This window comes from Nansenia antarctica, assembly GCF_963989245.1.
Source record: "Nansenia antarctica genome assembly, chromosome: 1".
NCBI classification, from domain to species: domain Eukaryota; kingdom Metazoa; phylum Chordata; class Actinopteri; order Argentiniformes; family Microstomatidae; genus Nansenia; species Nansenia antarctica.
The window spans coordinates 58,743,344-58,758,114 of record NC_137674.1 but is presented as its reverse complement, the minus strand read 5'-3'; the positions used below and the strand labels follow the sequence as shown (position 1 = coordinate 58,758,114).

The following is a 14,771-nucleotide window of genomic DNA, read 5'->3' as shown; positions in this document are numbered from 1 at the left end:
GATTTATTTTGATATTAGAAATATCAACCCACTTATTTTCTGGGCAAGGATGTATATTGCCGATTTCGCGGCTGGTTCCATTGGAGGTAGGTCATTGCAGCCATATATCGGTAAACAAAATAATACAACTGTATCTTATAGGAAGGCTTCCAGTGTCCTCTATAGTTGTACTGTATAGGTATTGTTAAATCTCAAGAACGTACGTGAGAGTAAAGTTAGACATGTTGTGTAGGTAGCTTAAGCCATTTAGCCCTATCCGGACGAAGTGATCCTTCAAATCTTTGTCCAGGTTTGGGGGTTGCTACTTTTTGTTTGTTTTGACTTGCAACTTAAGGATTTGTCAAGATAAGGCCTCAAAGCCCTAAGTCCTTTTTGACAGTGCAGACCTGTCTATGACCAATCTGTCCTGGCCGCCTCTGTGTAGGCTACTGTGTAGGGTTTTGACAGACGCCCACCTACATGTATGTATGACAGTATCCCAAATGACAATCAACATGACTACAATTTGGTTGTAATGCCTTTGTAGCGGTAGTAATAGCGTAAGTAATAAATGCTTCTTCAGCAGTTATTTTCCCAGAAATTATACTACTATTTTGCTGCATAGAATTAAACATAACGTATACCCTTTATGTGCAATATTAGTATAACTTTATTGAATACCAAATGCTGTTAATGTTACCATGTATTTTGTAGGAAAGTACCTACATTCTGGAAGGTTCACTTGATGCCAAAAAAGTGGTTTTCATTAGGGTAGGTCTTGATTGACCTAGAAGATGACCTCTTCAAAGGTCTTGATTTCCATGTATCTGTCTACTCACAGGGGCATGTGGGGTTGCTGTAGGGTACCCCTTTGACACAGTAAAGGTAGGCTTTTTTAATTTATTTATATATTTTTATTGAAATGAATTATATTTGAGGGATAGAGTAGACCCTAACCTTTATGTTAACACTTTTGTGGCATACTTTTTTTTTCTTAGGTCAGGATACAAACTCAAAGACAATTTACTGGAATATGGCAGTGCATCGTACTGACAGTTACCAAAGAAGGGGTACGTAACAATCAAGTCATCAGTCTAGTCCAGCATTTCTCAACCTTTTGTCATGGCACCCTTTAAAAGTATGGACAATCTTAATTCAACCCAGTCTAAAATGTATGTACACTCTGCATCCCTCTGACAGCAAGCGCGCGCACACACACACACACACACACACACACACACACACACACACACACACACACACACACACACACACACACACACACACACACACACACACACACACACACTACACATATGTAGTTATTGAGAGAGAGAGGGGGGTTAAATGTGACTACTATCAATGGGCAACCTGTTGTGCCTTGGAAGATGCACACAACCGCCCTATTCAGACAGGGATGGATGACCCGCAGACATGGAGTTTCTGCTCCATAGCCAATTGTACAGTCCGACAGCGGAACTGTTGCCATTTTTTTTTGTAGCTTGTGGACCTAGCATTTTGTTGACAATTGCTTTGCATGCTGGCAATATGACCGTCTCTGCTATCGTGTGTGGCTTCTTAGCCTTAGCTACTATCTCGACGACTAGATAGCCAGCCTCCAGTGCTTTCTCTGATACTTTTGCACACTTCATCAGCACTTGCTCTTGTCGGTTGTGTTGACTTTTCAAACTAATAAAATACTCCACCACCACCCTTGCTGGCTAGTGACAGATGATTTGTTGTCAGGTGTCTTAATTAATGAATTTATTTCCTAGTTGTTTTTTTTCTGAGTGGGGCATCATATTTTTCATTTTATTGGACAGATATAGTGAAGACAGACAGGAAAGTAAGGAGAAGAAGGGAGAGAGGGCATGTCAGCAGGGCATGAGCCGGATTCAAACCCATGCCAACATGGGCATACGTGCACTGTAGACCGCGGTGCTAGACCACTGGACCATGGCACCCCAGGCCACTTTAAGTTTGCTCAGAACCATCACTTGGTTTGACAATTGTCCCCGGCATTGACGTATTTGACATGGGGAAAGGGGCATGTGAGACAAATGTTGTGATGTATGAGGCGACTAATGATCTGCATTTTCATGATAAATTGCGTAATTAGCGTTTTTTAATTTTATTTTTAATCCATTTTATTATGTCAGCAACGTTATGTCAGCACACCTGACAAAACCAGACGGCACCTGAGTTGAGTTGTCTATCAACACCCCCAACAGCTCTCTCTCTCTGGTTCCTCCAGGTACATGGCTTCTTCAAGGGGATGTCTCTGCCCCTTACCACGGTTTCCATTACTTCCTCTGTTGTGTTTGGCACCTACATGAACTGCCGGACGTGCCTGAGCCAGCTACGAGGGGGTGTTGGAGCTCCAAACACCAAACTGGACATCTTCCTTTCAGGACTGGCTGGGGGTGTGGCTCAGGTATCGCTCAGTTTCTGATTGGACACATGTGGCGTTGATGTTCAAGGGAGGACATATCGGTGACATATCGGTCCCACTATGTTAGGTTCACTACTATTGTATGTTGACATAAGCCCCTTTCACACATACAAGCCTTCCCAGTAGATTCCATGCAATTTCCAGGGTAAGTCTGAATGGGACTGACCAGGGAAATCCGCTCAGGCAATTACCCTGGTCGAGACCATGTATAATTCCATGCAATTTACAGGGTTGCTGTATGTCTGAATGTAAGCCTGAAGATTGCCTGGTCAGTCTCCTTTCACAGCTGTCCTGCATCACGCAACCAGCAGGGCAGAGCGCATAAGAACTGCCCCAGCACTCACTACCTTTTCCAGTTGAACATAAACTAAACTATTTAAATGCTGCTATTGTTTGCAAAGTTACAAGATCCTTACATCCCACCATTGTTTTCAAAGGATGCAAAGTTCTAATGTAGACTATGGAGACGTTGTAGTTGATCCCAAAGTCTGTTCAAACCCAGGCAGCGAGACCAGCAGGAAAACACAACTAGATCTTCTATAATTCTAACTGGGTAGTACTTCGTTTCCAATCATAGTTAGCTAGATTACTTACTTTGCTAGCTTACCTTTACTTATCAAATGTACATTTTGTGATATAAACGCAGTGCACACACACACCGTCTCCTCTCAGCTGTCTTGCATCGCGTATAGCCTGCAGCGCAGAGCGCATATGTCTAATTGAGTCAACTCGTATTAAACTTATCACCAAGTTCTCCCATACTGTGCTTATGGACTAGTATAGTATGTTTATATCAACGGTAATCAAGTGCTTTAGTTGGCGAGCGCACTTGGTGATGGTAAGCACTCGTAATACGAGTTGACTCGCTGGAACGAGACAGGCATGCGAGACCGCCACACACCACACATCTGCCATATCATACCTCCGTCCCACATGTATTTATCATCATATTTTTCAATATAAAACAGGTATGACATGGCAGATACATGGCAGTACATGGCAGTCCCACGCGCCCGTCCCGCCCCAGTTCTGCATCCAGTTGAATGCATGCAATGATTCAAATAGATCGCGCAACCAGAGAATTACGAAATGTGTGAAAGGGCGCAACACAGGAATCTACCGGCATTTGGCTCGTGAACAGCGAAAATGCCCAGTCGACACAGGTTGGGATTCCAGGTTGGAAATTACAGGGAACTGTGTAAAAGAGGCTATAGTAGATACATTGGAAGTTACATTGTAATTACCATGTTAACTGCCTATATTATATAACAATCATGTACATGCATTCTACTCAATCCAAAGTGGGATCCAACATGTTACCCCCCCTCCATTTTAGAGGGTACAGCTGATGAGTCATAACCATGTGTGTGTGCTGACAGTTGCATGACTTAATTTATCCCCTCACAGGTGACAGTGATGTCACCCGGTGACATTGTGAAAGTTAGGCTGCAGTGCCAGACAGAGTCCAGTCGAGGTGGTGCCAAGCTGCCCAAACCCAAGTACAGTGGGCCCGTCCACTGTCTACTGAGCATCGTCAAAGAGGAGGGGGTGCTGGGCCTCTATAGGGGGGCTCTCCCCCTCATCCTGAGGGACGGACCATCCTTCGCCACATACTTCCTGACTTACACCACACTCTGTGAATTGCTGACCGCTCCAGGGAAGAAGGCTCCAGGTAAGTGAGGTTTGATCAGTCAGAGTCTGAGGCTCATTCAAGAGGACACAGTGTTTCAGAAAGTTGGGGCTAGGAGGAATCTATCTCTGTTTATTTTATACATAATATTTTGTTATGTTACCACTGTAGCTATACATTTTCATGATGGCTTTGCTTGTGCCACATCTTAATTGGCTGCTTTGATCAATCCTTGTCCAAAATATCGGCAGTGTATCCAACAAATCAGAATCATTTCTATTACATCCAATGTACAGGTACACAAGATTACAATTTTTAGGCTTAGCTTCAACATTGGCATTGCAGTATGATTCAAAATTCAACAATAATAGAATAGAATAAAGTAAAATGAGTTAAGTAAGTAAGTAAATCAACATTAACCGCCCCTGACTCTCTTGATTATCAGAGTGGACCGGAGTGTTGCTGGCGGGGGGAGTGGCTGGTATGACTGGCTGGACTGTGGCCACACCCATGGATGTGATCAAGGCCCGTCTGCAGATGGATGGAGCCAGGGAGATAAAGAGATACAAGGGCTTCGTCCACTGCATCACTGAGACTATCCGTGTGGAGGGTGGCGGGGTGTTCGTCAGGAGCCTGGCCATCAACTGGCTGCGGGCTTTCCCTGTCAACATGGTGGTGTTCGCCATTTACGAGCTCCTCATCAGCGTTCTCAGAGCTAGTCCTGACAGCATAGACCCCTCCCATCCCGGAGTTTGAGAAGTATTCCGTAACTATATAATATGTGATTTAGCTGACGCTTTTATCCAAAGTGACATTGCAGTGAGTGCAAGCGTTTTTCAGTATATATGGTCCCTGTGGGACTTTTTTTCTCTCTCTCTCTCTCTCATTTGTTCTCTCCTTTACTAGTCATCTGAAAAAGATAGGATACCCCATGAAAATCTTAATTTATTTAAACGTTATGGACATTTGATCTTCATTTTAACAAAATTGAGATGGAGGTAATTTGACTAAACAAATAAAACAAAACAAAAATTAGGAAAAGTTAGGACACCCCACACATTTAAATGCCTAAAATTAGAATCAAGTGCACCACATCAGGTGCAAATGATTAGAACATTGTTAGTGACGATTTTGAAGGAGTCTCTTACTTAAACCTCAGACAGTTAGGTCATGTCCTCACATGAAAGTCAGAATTGAGACCCGGAGCAAGTGGATGAGTTCGCAACATTGTTGCATAAATTATTTCTCTGATTTGCGTTCTCACAGCCCTTCATGTAAACGAAGTAACATACGCAATCGAAGCAACAGACGTGGTAGTTGATTGGTCAGAAAAATAGAAAATTGCCCGTTCGTCCCGCTCTTATCCAGATCCCGCATGCGCTGTTGTTTTCCTATGGACTGCCTCGAGCAGCGTTCTCACCAAAAGCGACGTTTGTAACCGGAGCGAAACCACCCTTTTCAAGCGGAGCATCCGTTGGTTCTTTGCTCCGGGAACAACTTCGAATGCGCGTTCTCACCGCTCCAAACGACGCAGAGCAAACAAATCTGATTCCAAGTGAAGCAAATGTTCTAGTGAGAACACACCCTTAGTTTGGTTTGCTCTTGTTTGTTGAAGTCAGTGCATCACCATGTCAAGAGTTGAGGCCTTCAGAAAGAAGGTTTTAGATGTGTATGAATCTCGGAATGGATTTAAAAACATCTCCAAACAATTAGAAATCAGCCATTCCACTGTCCAGAAAATAATAAAGTGGAGAACATTTAAAACAACTGCCAACATGGCCTGGTCAGACAGTCCTTGCAAGTTCAGCCCAACAGCAAAAGTCTCCAACAATCCTAAAATGTCATCACAGGACCTACAGGTAGCTCTTGCCACAGTTGATGTCAAAGTACATGCATCAACCATCAGAAAGAGACTGCACACATTTGATTTTCATGGGAGGTGTGCAAGGAGGAAACCCTTGCTGTCAAAAAGGCCACCAGGGCAAGACAAAAGTTTTCCAGTGAACACCTAGACAAACACCAGGACTTCTGGAACAATGCGTTTGACAGATGAATCCAAAGTTTAATTATTTGGGCACAGTAACAGAAGACATGTTTGGCGCAAACCAAAGACAGCATTTGAGCACAAGAACCTCATACCTTGTGGCAACCACTAACTTCGTCCGGGGGATTTTGCACACACCCAAGCTAGAGAACGACACAGACACCCGTTTAGGCTTTAGCCCTAGGGCACATTTAATAAGGAATAATTAACACAGGGGGTCAAAGTCAACTTAGATTCTGCTCCTTCAAACTGTAAGGATCAGGGGCCTGTAATCAACTACGGTTCTTCTCAGGTCGAAGATAGATGGGGTAGAAGGATAGCCGGGGGGGCTCTGCAGGCGTCGTCTCCGGCTGTCGGGGCCTATCCACTAGGCTGCGCCCGACTGGTGCTATGGAGATAGCATAAAACACATTACTAAGAACCCTCTTGAATAAGTGGCCGCCGCACGGCTCTCACCCTCCGTCCGGGTACGGGTTCCCTCACTCTCTGGGGTAGCTGTGGGTATGAGGTGGGCCAGAGGTGGCTTCGTGGGGGCAGTCGTTTGGTGTCCCGCCACTCTAGTCTCTGGCTGTCAGGGCCTCTCCACTAGGCTGCGCCCGACTGGTGCTATGGAGATAGCATAAAACACATGAATAAAGACACTCTGGAAAAAGTTGCCGCTGCACGGCTCTCACCCTACGCCACGGTGCACCCCGGTTCTGATTAGGCTCTGGCTCACTCCTTGCAGATTGTGAGATGCAGGGCAGCTGTGTAGCAAGGCAGCATGCACTGTCTGGGTGGTGCTGTCCGTGGTGCTGCAGGTACCGATCCCCCGAGCGATAGGCAGGGTTGCCACAACCTGTGAAGCATGGGGGTGGAAATGTCATGGTTTGAGACTGCTTTGCTGCAGCAGGGCTTGGCCAGCTCACCATCATATACTGTAATCTACTATGAATTATTTATTGTATCAGAGGGTGCTTGAGGAAAATGTGAGACCATCTGTCCAAAAATTTAAGCTGAAGCGGATGTGGACCATGCAACATGACAAAACATTCCAGTAAATCCACGAAGGAATGGCAAGGAAAAGAAAGACATGGAGAGTTTTAGAACGGCCAAGTCAAAGCCTGGATTTTAATCCTATTGAGATGCTGTGGAGTGATCTGAAACGGGCTGTGCATGTAAGACACCCCTTAAACATCACACAGCTGAAAGAATTCTGCATGGAGGAGTGGGAAACCCTTTCTCCCAATTGATGTCAGAGACTGGTAGACAGTTCTAGGGAACATCTAATTGAGGTTATTTCAGCAATACCAGCAGGTGGCAATACCAGCTATTAGGGCATACTAATATAACTACCGTATAACTTTTAGGAATATAATAACTCTTTATCTATAGATATTGTTTGAAAGAAGATCAAATATTGGTATATACATATTTCTTAAAAAAAGAACTACCGTAAATATGTCATGGGGTGTCCTAATTCTTTTGTATTATTTTTGACTGTATTAACCTATATCTCTTTATTTCTCTCTTAAGCCAGTAGTAGGGCTGAAGGCTTTTATTAGAGGTTGAGGGATTGCATACTGTATGGTTTGTTCTGCATGGGGTTTTCAACATTAGTCCTTGAGGGTTGTAGTGTCCGCTGATTTATACCTGAAAAAATAGGTGTACGCCATTATAGTAACATTGCATCAGGAATTAGCTAATGAAAATGCAAACAAAAATAGTTATGACGCATACTTGTCTTTTTGTAGCTGTTTTCCCTGAGCAAATGAGAATTGTTGACTTACAGGACACCTTTATAAAATAATCACATGTCCAGATTAATACACCTAGGTAGTGATACTGGGCTGGCTGTGCTGCGCGCACTTTTGCAGTTAGTGACATAATGAATAAAGTGCCATAAAGCAATGCAAAACAGCTGGACAGGCCCTCTCTTAAGGTTTGCACCCTTCATCTACACTACAGTACTCCACAAACTACTGACTACTCCCTCTCTCTGTCATGATGTCATCATCAAAGGACAGGGAGATAAGCTTAGTATTGCTTAGGGATGGGAGTTGATTATGTTATCGATACCAATGCCATTATCGATTCTGCTTATCGATCCAATTCTTTATTGTTTCCTGATACATTTCCTGTGGAAAAAAAGAAGGCCTACACGGGTTTTCCGTGTCAATGCAGCTGTTTTATTAGTGAAATATATGAATAACATATATGCACAATTCTTTGACCGACGCTACACGTTTTTGCAATGCGCAACTGTCAGCGCATGCACAAAACATGGCGGCATTGATAAGAGGAATCGATAACCTCTGAGGTATGCATCGAACAAATTGTTACCGGTTTTCAACTGGAACCGGTTCTCGATTCCCATCTCTAGTATTGCTGCAAGCTGCTTGCTTTTTTTTGTTGCAAAACACCTTTTTTAGCCATGGCTTTACTTGAAAACAGTTGTATTTGTATGTACTGTATGTTGTATTTTATGAATGAGCTGCCAAGTGCACAAATTGAAAAGGGAATAAGGCCAGAAAAACTGCAGCAGCAGTGTTGTGAAGGCTTTCATGTTGAAAATGGAGAGACTGTAATGGAGTTCTAGTGGTAGAAGAAAAACTAAAAAAGATTGGAAAACGGTGGATGCCGGGATACAAGTATTAATACATATTTATCATTGATAACAATAGGGCACGTAATTGACAGCTGGCAATTCACTGCATGAGAGTGGTATAGATTAATTCTGTCAGGTATTATTCCTAACATGAGATGCAGAAAATCCAAAAGCCTTGTGGTGAGGCTTAATTGAAAACATTCAAAATGAGTTTCCGGCTGAAAGTATTTTGTATGCTTATACAGTAAGCATAATCCATGCAAATTACTTTGTGTGACTGTTATATTTACATCGCCTACAGTATAACTACGCATTTCACTCAGGTATCTTGTGAATGGCTGCTATTTGTGGACAATGCTGTGACCTTGTTATGTACTCATATATTTGTTGGGCTATAGTTAAAATAATGCAGTGCCTCTCTGGCAAAGTACTTTTCTTAAATGACTGCTTACACTTTCAGTCATTACAAAGACTTCACTTCCCAAAGGAGGGGATGTTTGTTTGTATTTGAAAATAAATGTTATGTTTATTTTACTTTTATGCATAGTTTATTTGAAATATTGTTGCTGACACTGAACTTTGTACATTTGTCAATGTATGGTTATCAGAATATTTATGAAATGTGACATAAATGGATTGTTGGATGAATCCATTTAGCAGCAGATGATTGTGAAGCTGTCAATCATCTAATGTGGATGTGGTTGACTGTACTTAAGCAAAGAAAATGGAGTAGACATTGAACAAGAAAAAGCTGATTGTGATATGAATAAAAAGTACAGGGGGGAGTGCATTTCAATTTGAAACTAAAAAGCTTCTAGTTTTCATAACTGTTCATGTTTTCTTATTTCATTATAATATTTAATATAAATTATACATGAATGTTATTTCATTATTATGACATGGAAGCTGTGACCAAAACATCTTAGACTAAACTCTAGGGACATCTAGTGGACAAACATATCAGTGCATCAACAGCGTTGTTCATACCCACTATTGTAATAGCTCAGAGGTGATTCACTCAAGCCCTGACTCCGTAATCAACCCCTTGCTCTACTCCTCAGACATCTATCTAATCCTCCCAGATCTACACAAGTGCCTAGAGGGTAAGGGTTGATTTGGGACAGGGACCATGATGTCTTCCTATAACACAAAGCTATGGTGAGAAACCCTTGTTCTGGACAGCTACTGAGTGAGCAGACTCTTGCTCCAGTCCAGCATTCTGAAATGCTTTGCTTTATAGAAGATAATATTAATTATAGACTATATCAGTAATTAATTTCTCACATTCTCTCTCTTTGCCTCCTTCTCAAAAGGCTTTGTAGAAGAAGATCTGAGGTCCATCACCTCTGATGTTCCCAGAAGTGTTTTTAGAAGCAGGCAAGGAGAGATGATGTGAGGAATCAAGGTTTTTGATGTAGGCTCTTTCCTTGTAGATGACACATTGCCTCCCTCTACAGGGCACCGATGTAATAGCGCCACACAATATAATTACTACCATCCCTTTCGGTCCCTTAATTGCTCAATTTTCTGATTTTCCCAAATCCTGTAGTCTGCTGCCAACATTCTCTCCTTTCCCCTCAATGCTGCAGCGACAAAAAGGCTAGTGTCTTATAAAATAACCAAATAAAGTCAGATTATCCAGAACTGATGTGAAATGGGATAACCCTCGACTCTACATCAAGCTTTTGCCAGTGTGGATTCCATAAACAGAGTGAATAAGCGTTAATGTGAAAACTCAAACAAACTATCGCTCTCTCATTCTCTCTCTCTATCGCACACATGCATACACCCACTCATGTGCTCGTGCACACACACAAACACACACTGTGTCCATTAATGAGTACTTTGAACTTGACAGACAGTTTCAGAATAATAGTTACATTACTTAAAGTCAAGCATGTGAGACCCTACTCCTTTGAACCGTCAGTTATGTGAGACCCTGAAGGGCATGTCAATAGATACAGCCATACATTATAGAAGGGGGTGTTACTAAACCCGCATTTGTTCCAGCATCAAACAGATGCCAGTCATTATAAATATTCCCGCTCATTGGGGTGAAGGTTGTCTTGGAGACTGGCCTTTTTTACAAAGAAATTGTTGCTGAAATTCTAGGAATTACAGAGTCTGTGTGCTCTAAAACAAGAAAAGAAAAACCCTGAATGTTTCCTTTGTTCGCCGTTCATAATTAAACCCCACATGCCTTCTCCCCTTATGCAAGAAAAACAGCCTGCAATTATGCAAGCTTCTAAAGATCTCAAAGAGCTAGGTTACAAGCTGGCTAACTATGTGGCACACTCTATTTGGAGGGCTGGGGTGGGGATTGTTTTGTTTGTTTGTTGTTGTTTTTTTAATACATTTTAAAGCTATTGAGAGTGTTTAAATGTTCCAGTCTCTACTTGCATCTCCTGCTGTGAAAGAAGAGGGCAGGAAGCCACTTCAGAGAAGAGGTATTGTGCTTGGCTAGAACCCAATCAGACACTGTTGTAAACTACTCTGCTTGGTTGCAAATATGCAGCACTCCAGACTGTTCACCTGGGTGACTGTGGACCCAAGTGATGATGGAAGATGATTGAAGACTGTTTGTGTGTGGCCTGTCAATTCCTCTTTATAGTACAGCCTATAAGGGTTCCTAATTGCATGTGCAACAATGTGTAAAATGGGAGCAAAATCGTCCATATTTACCGTAATATTTCAAATAGACGTAATAATACATACTCCAATGGGAGTTTTGCATACTCTAACTAGTGTTTCTATGATAGGCAAATGCTTTTTCAGATTGTTTACTAAAACTGTGGATGACATCATGATTATTAGTTGTATTGTATTTGTAGCTCTGCTCAACAATATTTGTTCTAGCAAATTGGGGCCCTGAGTGTTGTCTGTACAGAAACTTGTTCTTCTGATTATTGATATCTGTAGCTCAGTGCTCTCTCAGATAATTTTACACTCTATAATTCAGAGATAAATTTACACTCAGAGCTGTGATAGATACCCGTATTCATAATGGTCACATGAAGCTCATCTAGTCCTGAATACTCACCTCAGGTTCAAATCTTCCTCACTGTGTCAACGTTGTGTACTATAAAGCTTTAGTGATACCGACCATCTGAGACAATAGTAGACTCATTTCTTAGCGCTTCTCAATGCTTCAGGGTGGACTTATCTCAACTGAAAAGTTCAAGTTTCAAGAGTATGACATTGTTTTAATCAGGCGTATTGTCAGATGGTTTCAAATACATTATGTGACTCATATCTAGAGCCTTTTGATGTGTGTCTTCTGTTTGTATTCGACAACAATGTGTATGTTGTTCACTGTTGCACAACAGTTGCAAATCATGCCTTGCGAGGGCTCCTTTATCAACCCGAACCGCCATGACTTTGCCAACATTCCTAATCAAAGTTTACAACCAGTGTACAGATGCTGTGCCATTTTGTAAACTGAGAAAGGAATAACAGCCCTGCTACATTGCGGGCATGAAATCCACGTCCGTGAGACAGAGTTGAACTCCTAATGTAGCCAATGTTACCTGCTACACCAGCACATGCGTAAAGTGTAGACGTTGAACGGCCGTGCTAGCATCAATGTAAAATTGGTATTAGAGAGTATTTTCACTGATCCTTGCTCATAAAACAAATACAAAGTGCCTGAAATGATGAGCAAACGTATTCACTCAGCTTCATAGTATGTATTGGGATGCTTAAAAATATATTCACTCAGTCTCATAGTATGTGTCATAGTATGTGCATGGATCAAGGACTTCCTGTCTGACCGCCCCCAGAGGGTGCGGGTGGGCTCCCACACCTCCACAGCCCTCAGACTCAGCACTGGGTCCCCCCAGGGCTGCGTGCTAAGCCCCATCCTCCACAACCTCTACACCTACGCCTTCACCCCCGTCCACCCCAGCAACTCCATCGTAAAGTTTGCAGACGACACCACCGTGGTGGGCTGCATCTCGGGGGGGGACGAGGCGGCGTACAGGGATGAGGTGGAGCAGCTGGGCAAGCTGTGCAAGGTTAACAACCTGCTGCTGAACCAGTCAAAGACCCAGGAAATTATCGTGGACTTCAGGAGGAAAAAATCTGAGGTCCAGCCCCTGCTCGTCGATGGAGGGAGCGTGGAGAGAGTCTCAACCCTCCGATTCCTGGGGGTGCACATACAGGATGACCTGTCCTGGAAGATCAACACAGCAGCCATCATCAAGAAGGCACAACAGCGGCTCTACTTCCTGAGAGTCCTCAGGAAAAACCACATCGGACAGGAGATGCTTGTGACCTTCTACCTCTGCGCAGTGGAGAGCATCCTCACCTACTGCATCTGCGTGTGGTTCTCCAGCTGCACAGCCGCAGAGAGGAATGCCCTACAGTGAGTCGTGAGATCGGCCCAGAAGATCACCGGCGCCCCCCTCCCCTCTCTGGAAGAGCTGTACAACACACGCTGCCTCAGGAAGGCCTCCAAGATCTCCAGAGACCCATCCCACCCTGGGTACGAACACTTTGCTCGGCTGCCCTCGGACAGGCGGTTCAGGACCATGTTCGCAAGGACAAACAGACTGAAGCTCAGCTTCTACCCCAGGGCCATTCAGGCCCTGAACACAGCAAAGACCTAGGTTCTAGGCCCTGGACAATCTAGACAATTTGATGGCAGCTACTAGATTGAAATCAAGTGCAATACTGAAACACAACTGTGAACATTTCAAACCTGCAAACTGCGACACTTTAAATGAATGTGCAATAACACTATGTGCAATATGACAAACCTCGGGTACATAAGGTTCAGAGATAGGAAATGTTAGAATAGGTATAGCATAGAGTACAGTACAGTGTTTTATTTGTATAGTATAGTATAGTGGATAGTGTACATAGCCTTTATTTATGTAAACCAGCTCTTTTCCCTTCTTGTTTTTAGTTTTTTTTCCTAGCACCAGGGGAGCCCCCCCTCCCAAATGTCGTTATTTGGTACCTGTACTATATCAAAGACAATAAAGACCATTCATTCATTCATTCATAATGCAATAGAAACATTTATATTGGCAATACAATCATGGTACCGGGTTGAAGAACTAACTGACAAACTAAAATACAGTCCTCGTTTATTTGGAGGTAAAGGACAAGCGCCAACTGTCCAATTTGACAGGACTGTGTTAGGACAGTGGTGGGCCGTCAGGGCCAGCAAGGCCTTCTCTGCTGGCCTAAACATCATCAGAATATACATTTAATTTGTATATATTTTTTCTACAAATATGTATTAAATTATTCCCGTAGTCTATTCTCTTCATTTCATAGCTTTCCTCTTGGTTGCGCTGCTTCCAGACATTTGGAGGGCTGGCCTTTAGCTTTTATCCAATCAATTTCAGCCATAATGTGTTGCCAGGGTACCAAGAAATCTGCCCGCCTGCAGATTCAACAGTGGCGCGAGTACAGATTGTAATTTAAAGTGTGCGAGAAAAGAGCTGTGGCGTACCGTGGTCAGATCTTGAGTTGGCGAGCAAATCCAAGCAAATCCGACGAAGGGGCCTTCTGGATGGCGGAGCACCTGATCAGCACCTGCACGTCTTTTGATTGGATACAAACTATTGGGAGGCGGAGCTAGCTCACTGAACTTGATCTCGCTATTTTGTGTAGATTTAAGCTGTTGTTCTACAAGCAGCCACAATGGCTGAAGGAGGAGAAGAGGTAGATTTGGTGGCAGATATTATAACAACAAAGAAGAACCTTCTAAGAAAAGCTAGACATAATCAGAAGAGAACGGCCAACCCCGACGTTAGCGACGCTATCCATGTAAAAGGACTTATTGGTGGAACTGATCAACTGTACAACAGAGTCATTGAAGTCTTCTTGAGGAAAGAAAGGAGGATGGATTTTGTGTTCAAATAATCAGTTGTTTTGGTGAGTACAAAGCATTTAATGTTTTCTGCAAGAGATGTACTGAGCGACCCTGGGGTCCGTAGATACAGATAGTGTGTTGTGTTGCCTGTCTCAGCTGTGTGAGTAAGTGGGGCTTCAATGCGATCTTCTAACCACTTCCCGGGCTGCTACCATGGAAAACGACACACCCCCGTGACCGTATGAACACGAGGAA

General features: G+C 43.1%; 1 protein-coding gene across 1 annotated transcript; it reads left to right on the top strand.

The window, feature by feature from the left end:
- Nucleotides 1–49: 49 nt before the first annotated feature.
- slc25a47a (solute carrier family 25 member 47a) lies at nucleotides 50–4,817 on the top strand (the record flags this gene model as incomplete). The annotated part of the gene is made up of 6 exons (XM_080524463.1): nucleotides 50–86; nucleotides 821–864; nucleotides 978–1,049; nucleotides 2,234–2,413; nucleotides 3,839–4,103; nucleotides 4,507–4,817. 6 exons carry the CDS (start codon nucleotides 50–52, stop codon nucleotides 4,815–4,817), a joined length of 909 nt encoding a protein of 302 aa, XP_080380589.1.
- Nucleotides 4,818–14,771: the final 9,954 nt, after the last annotated feature.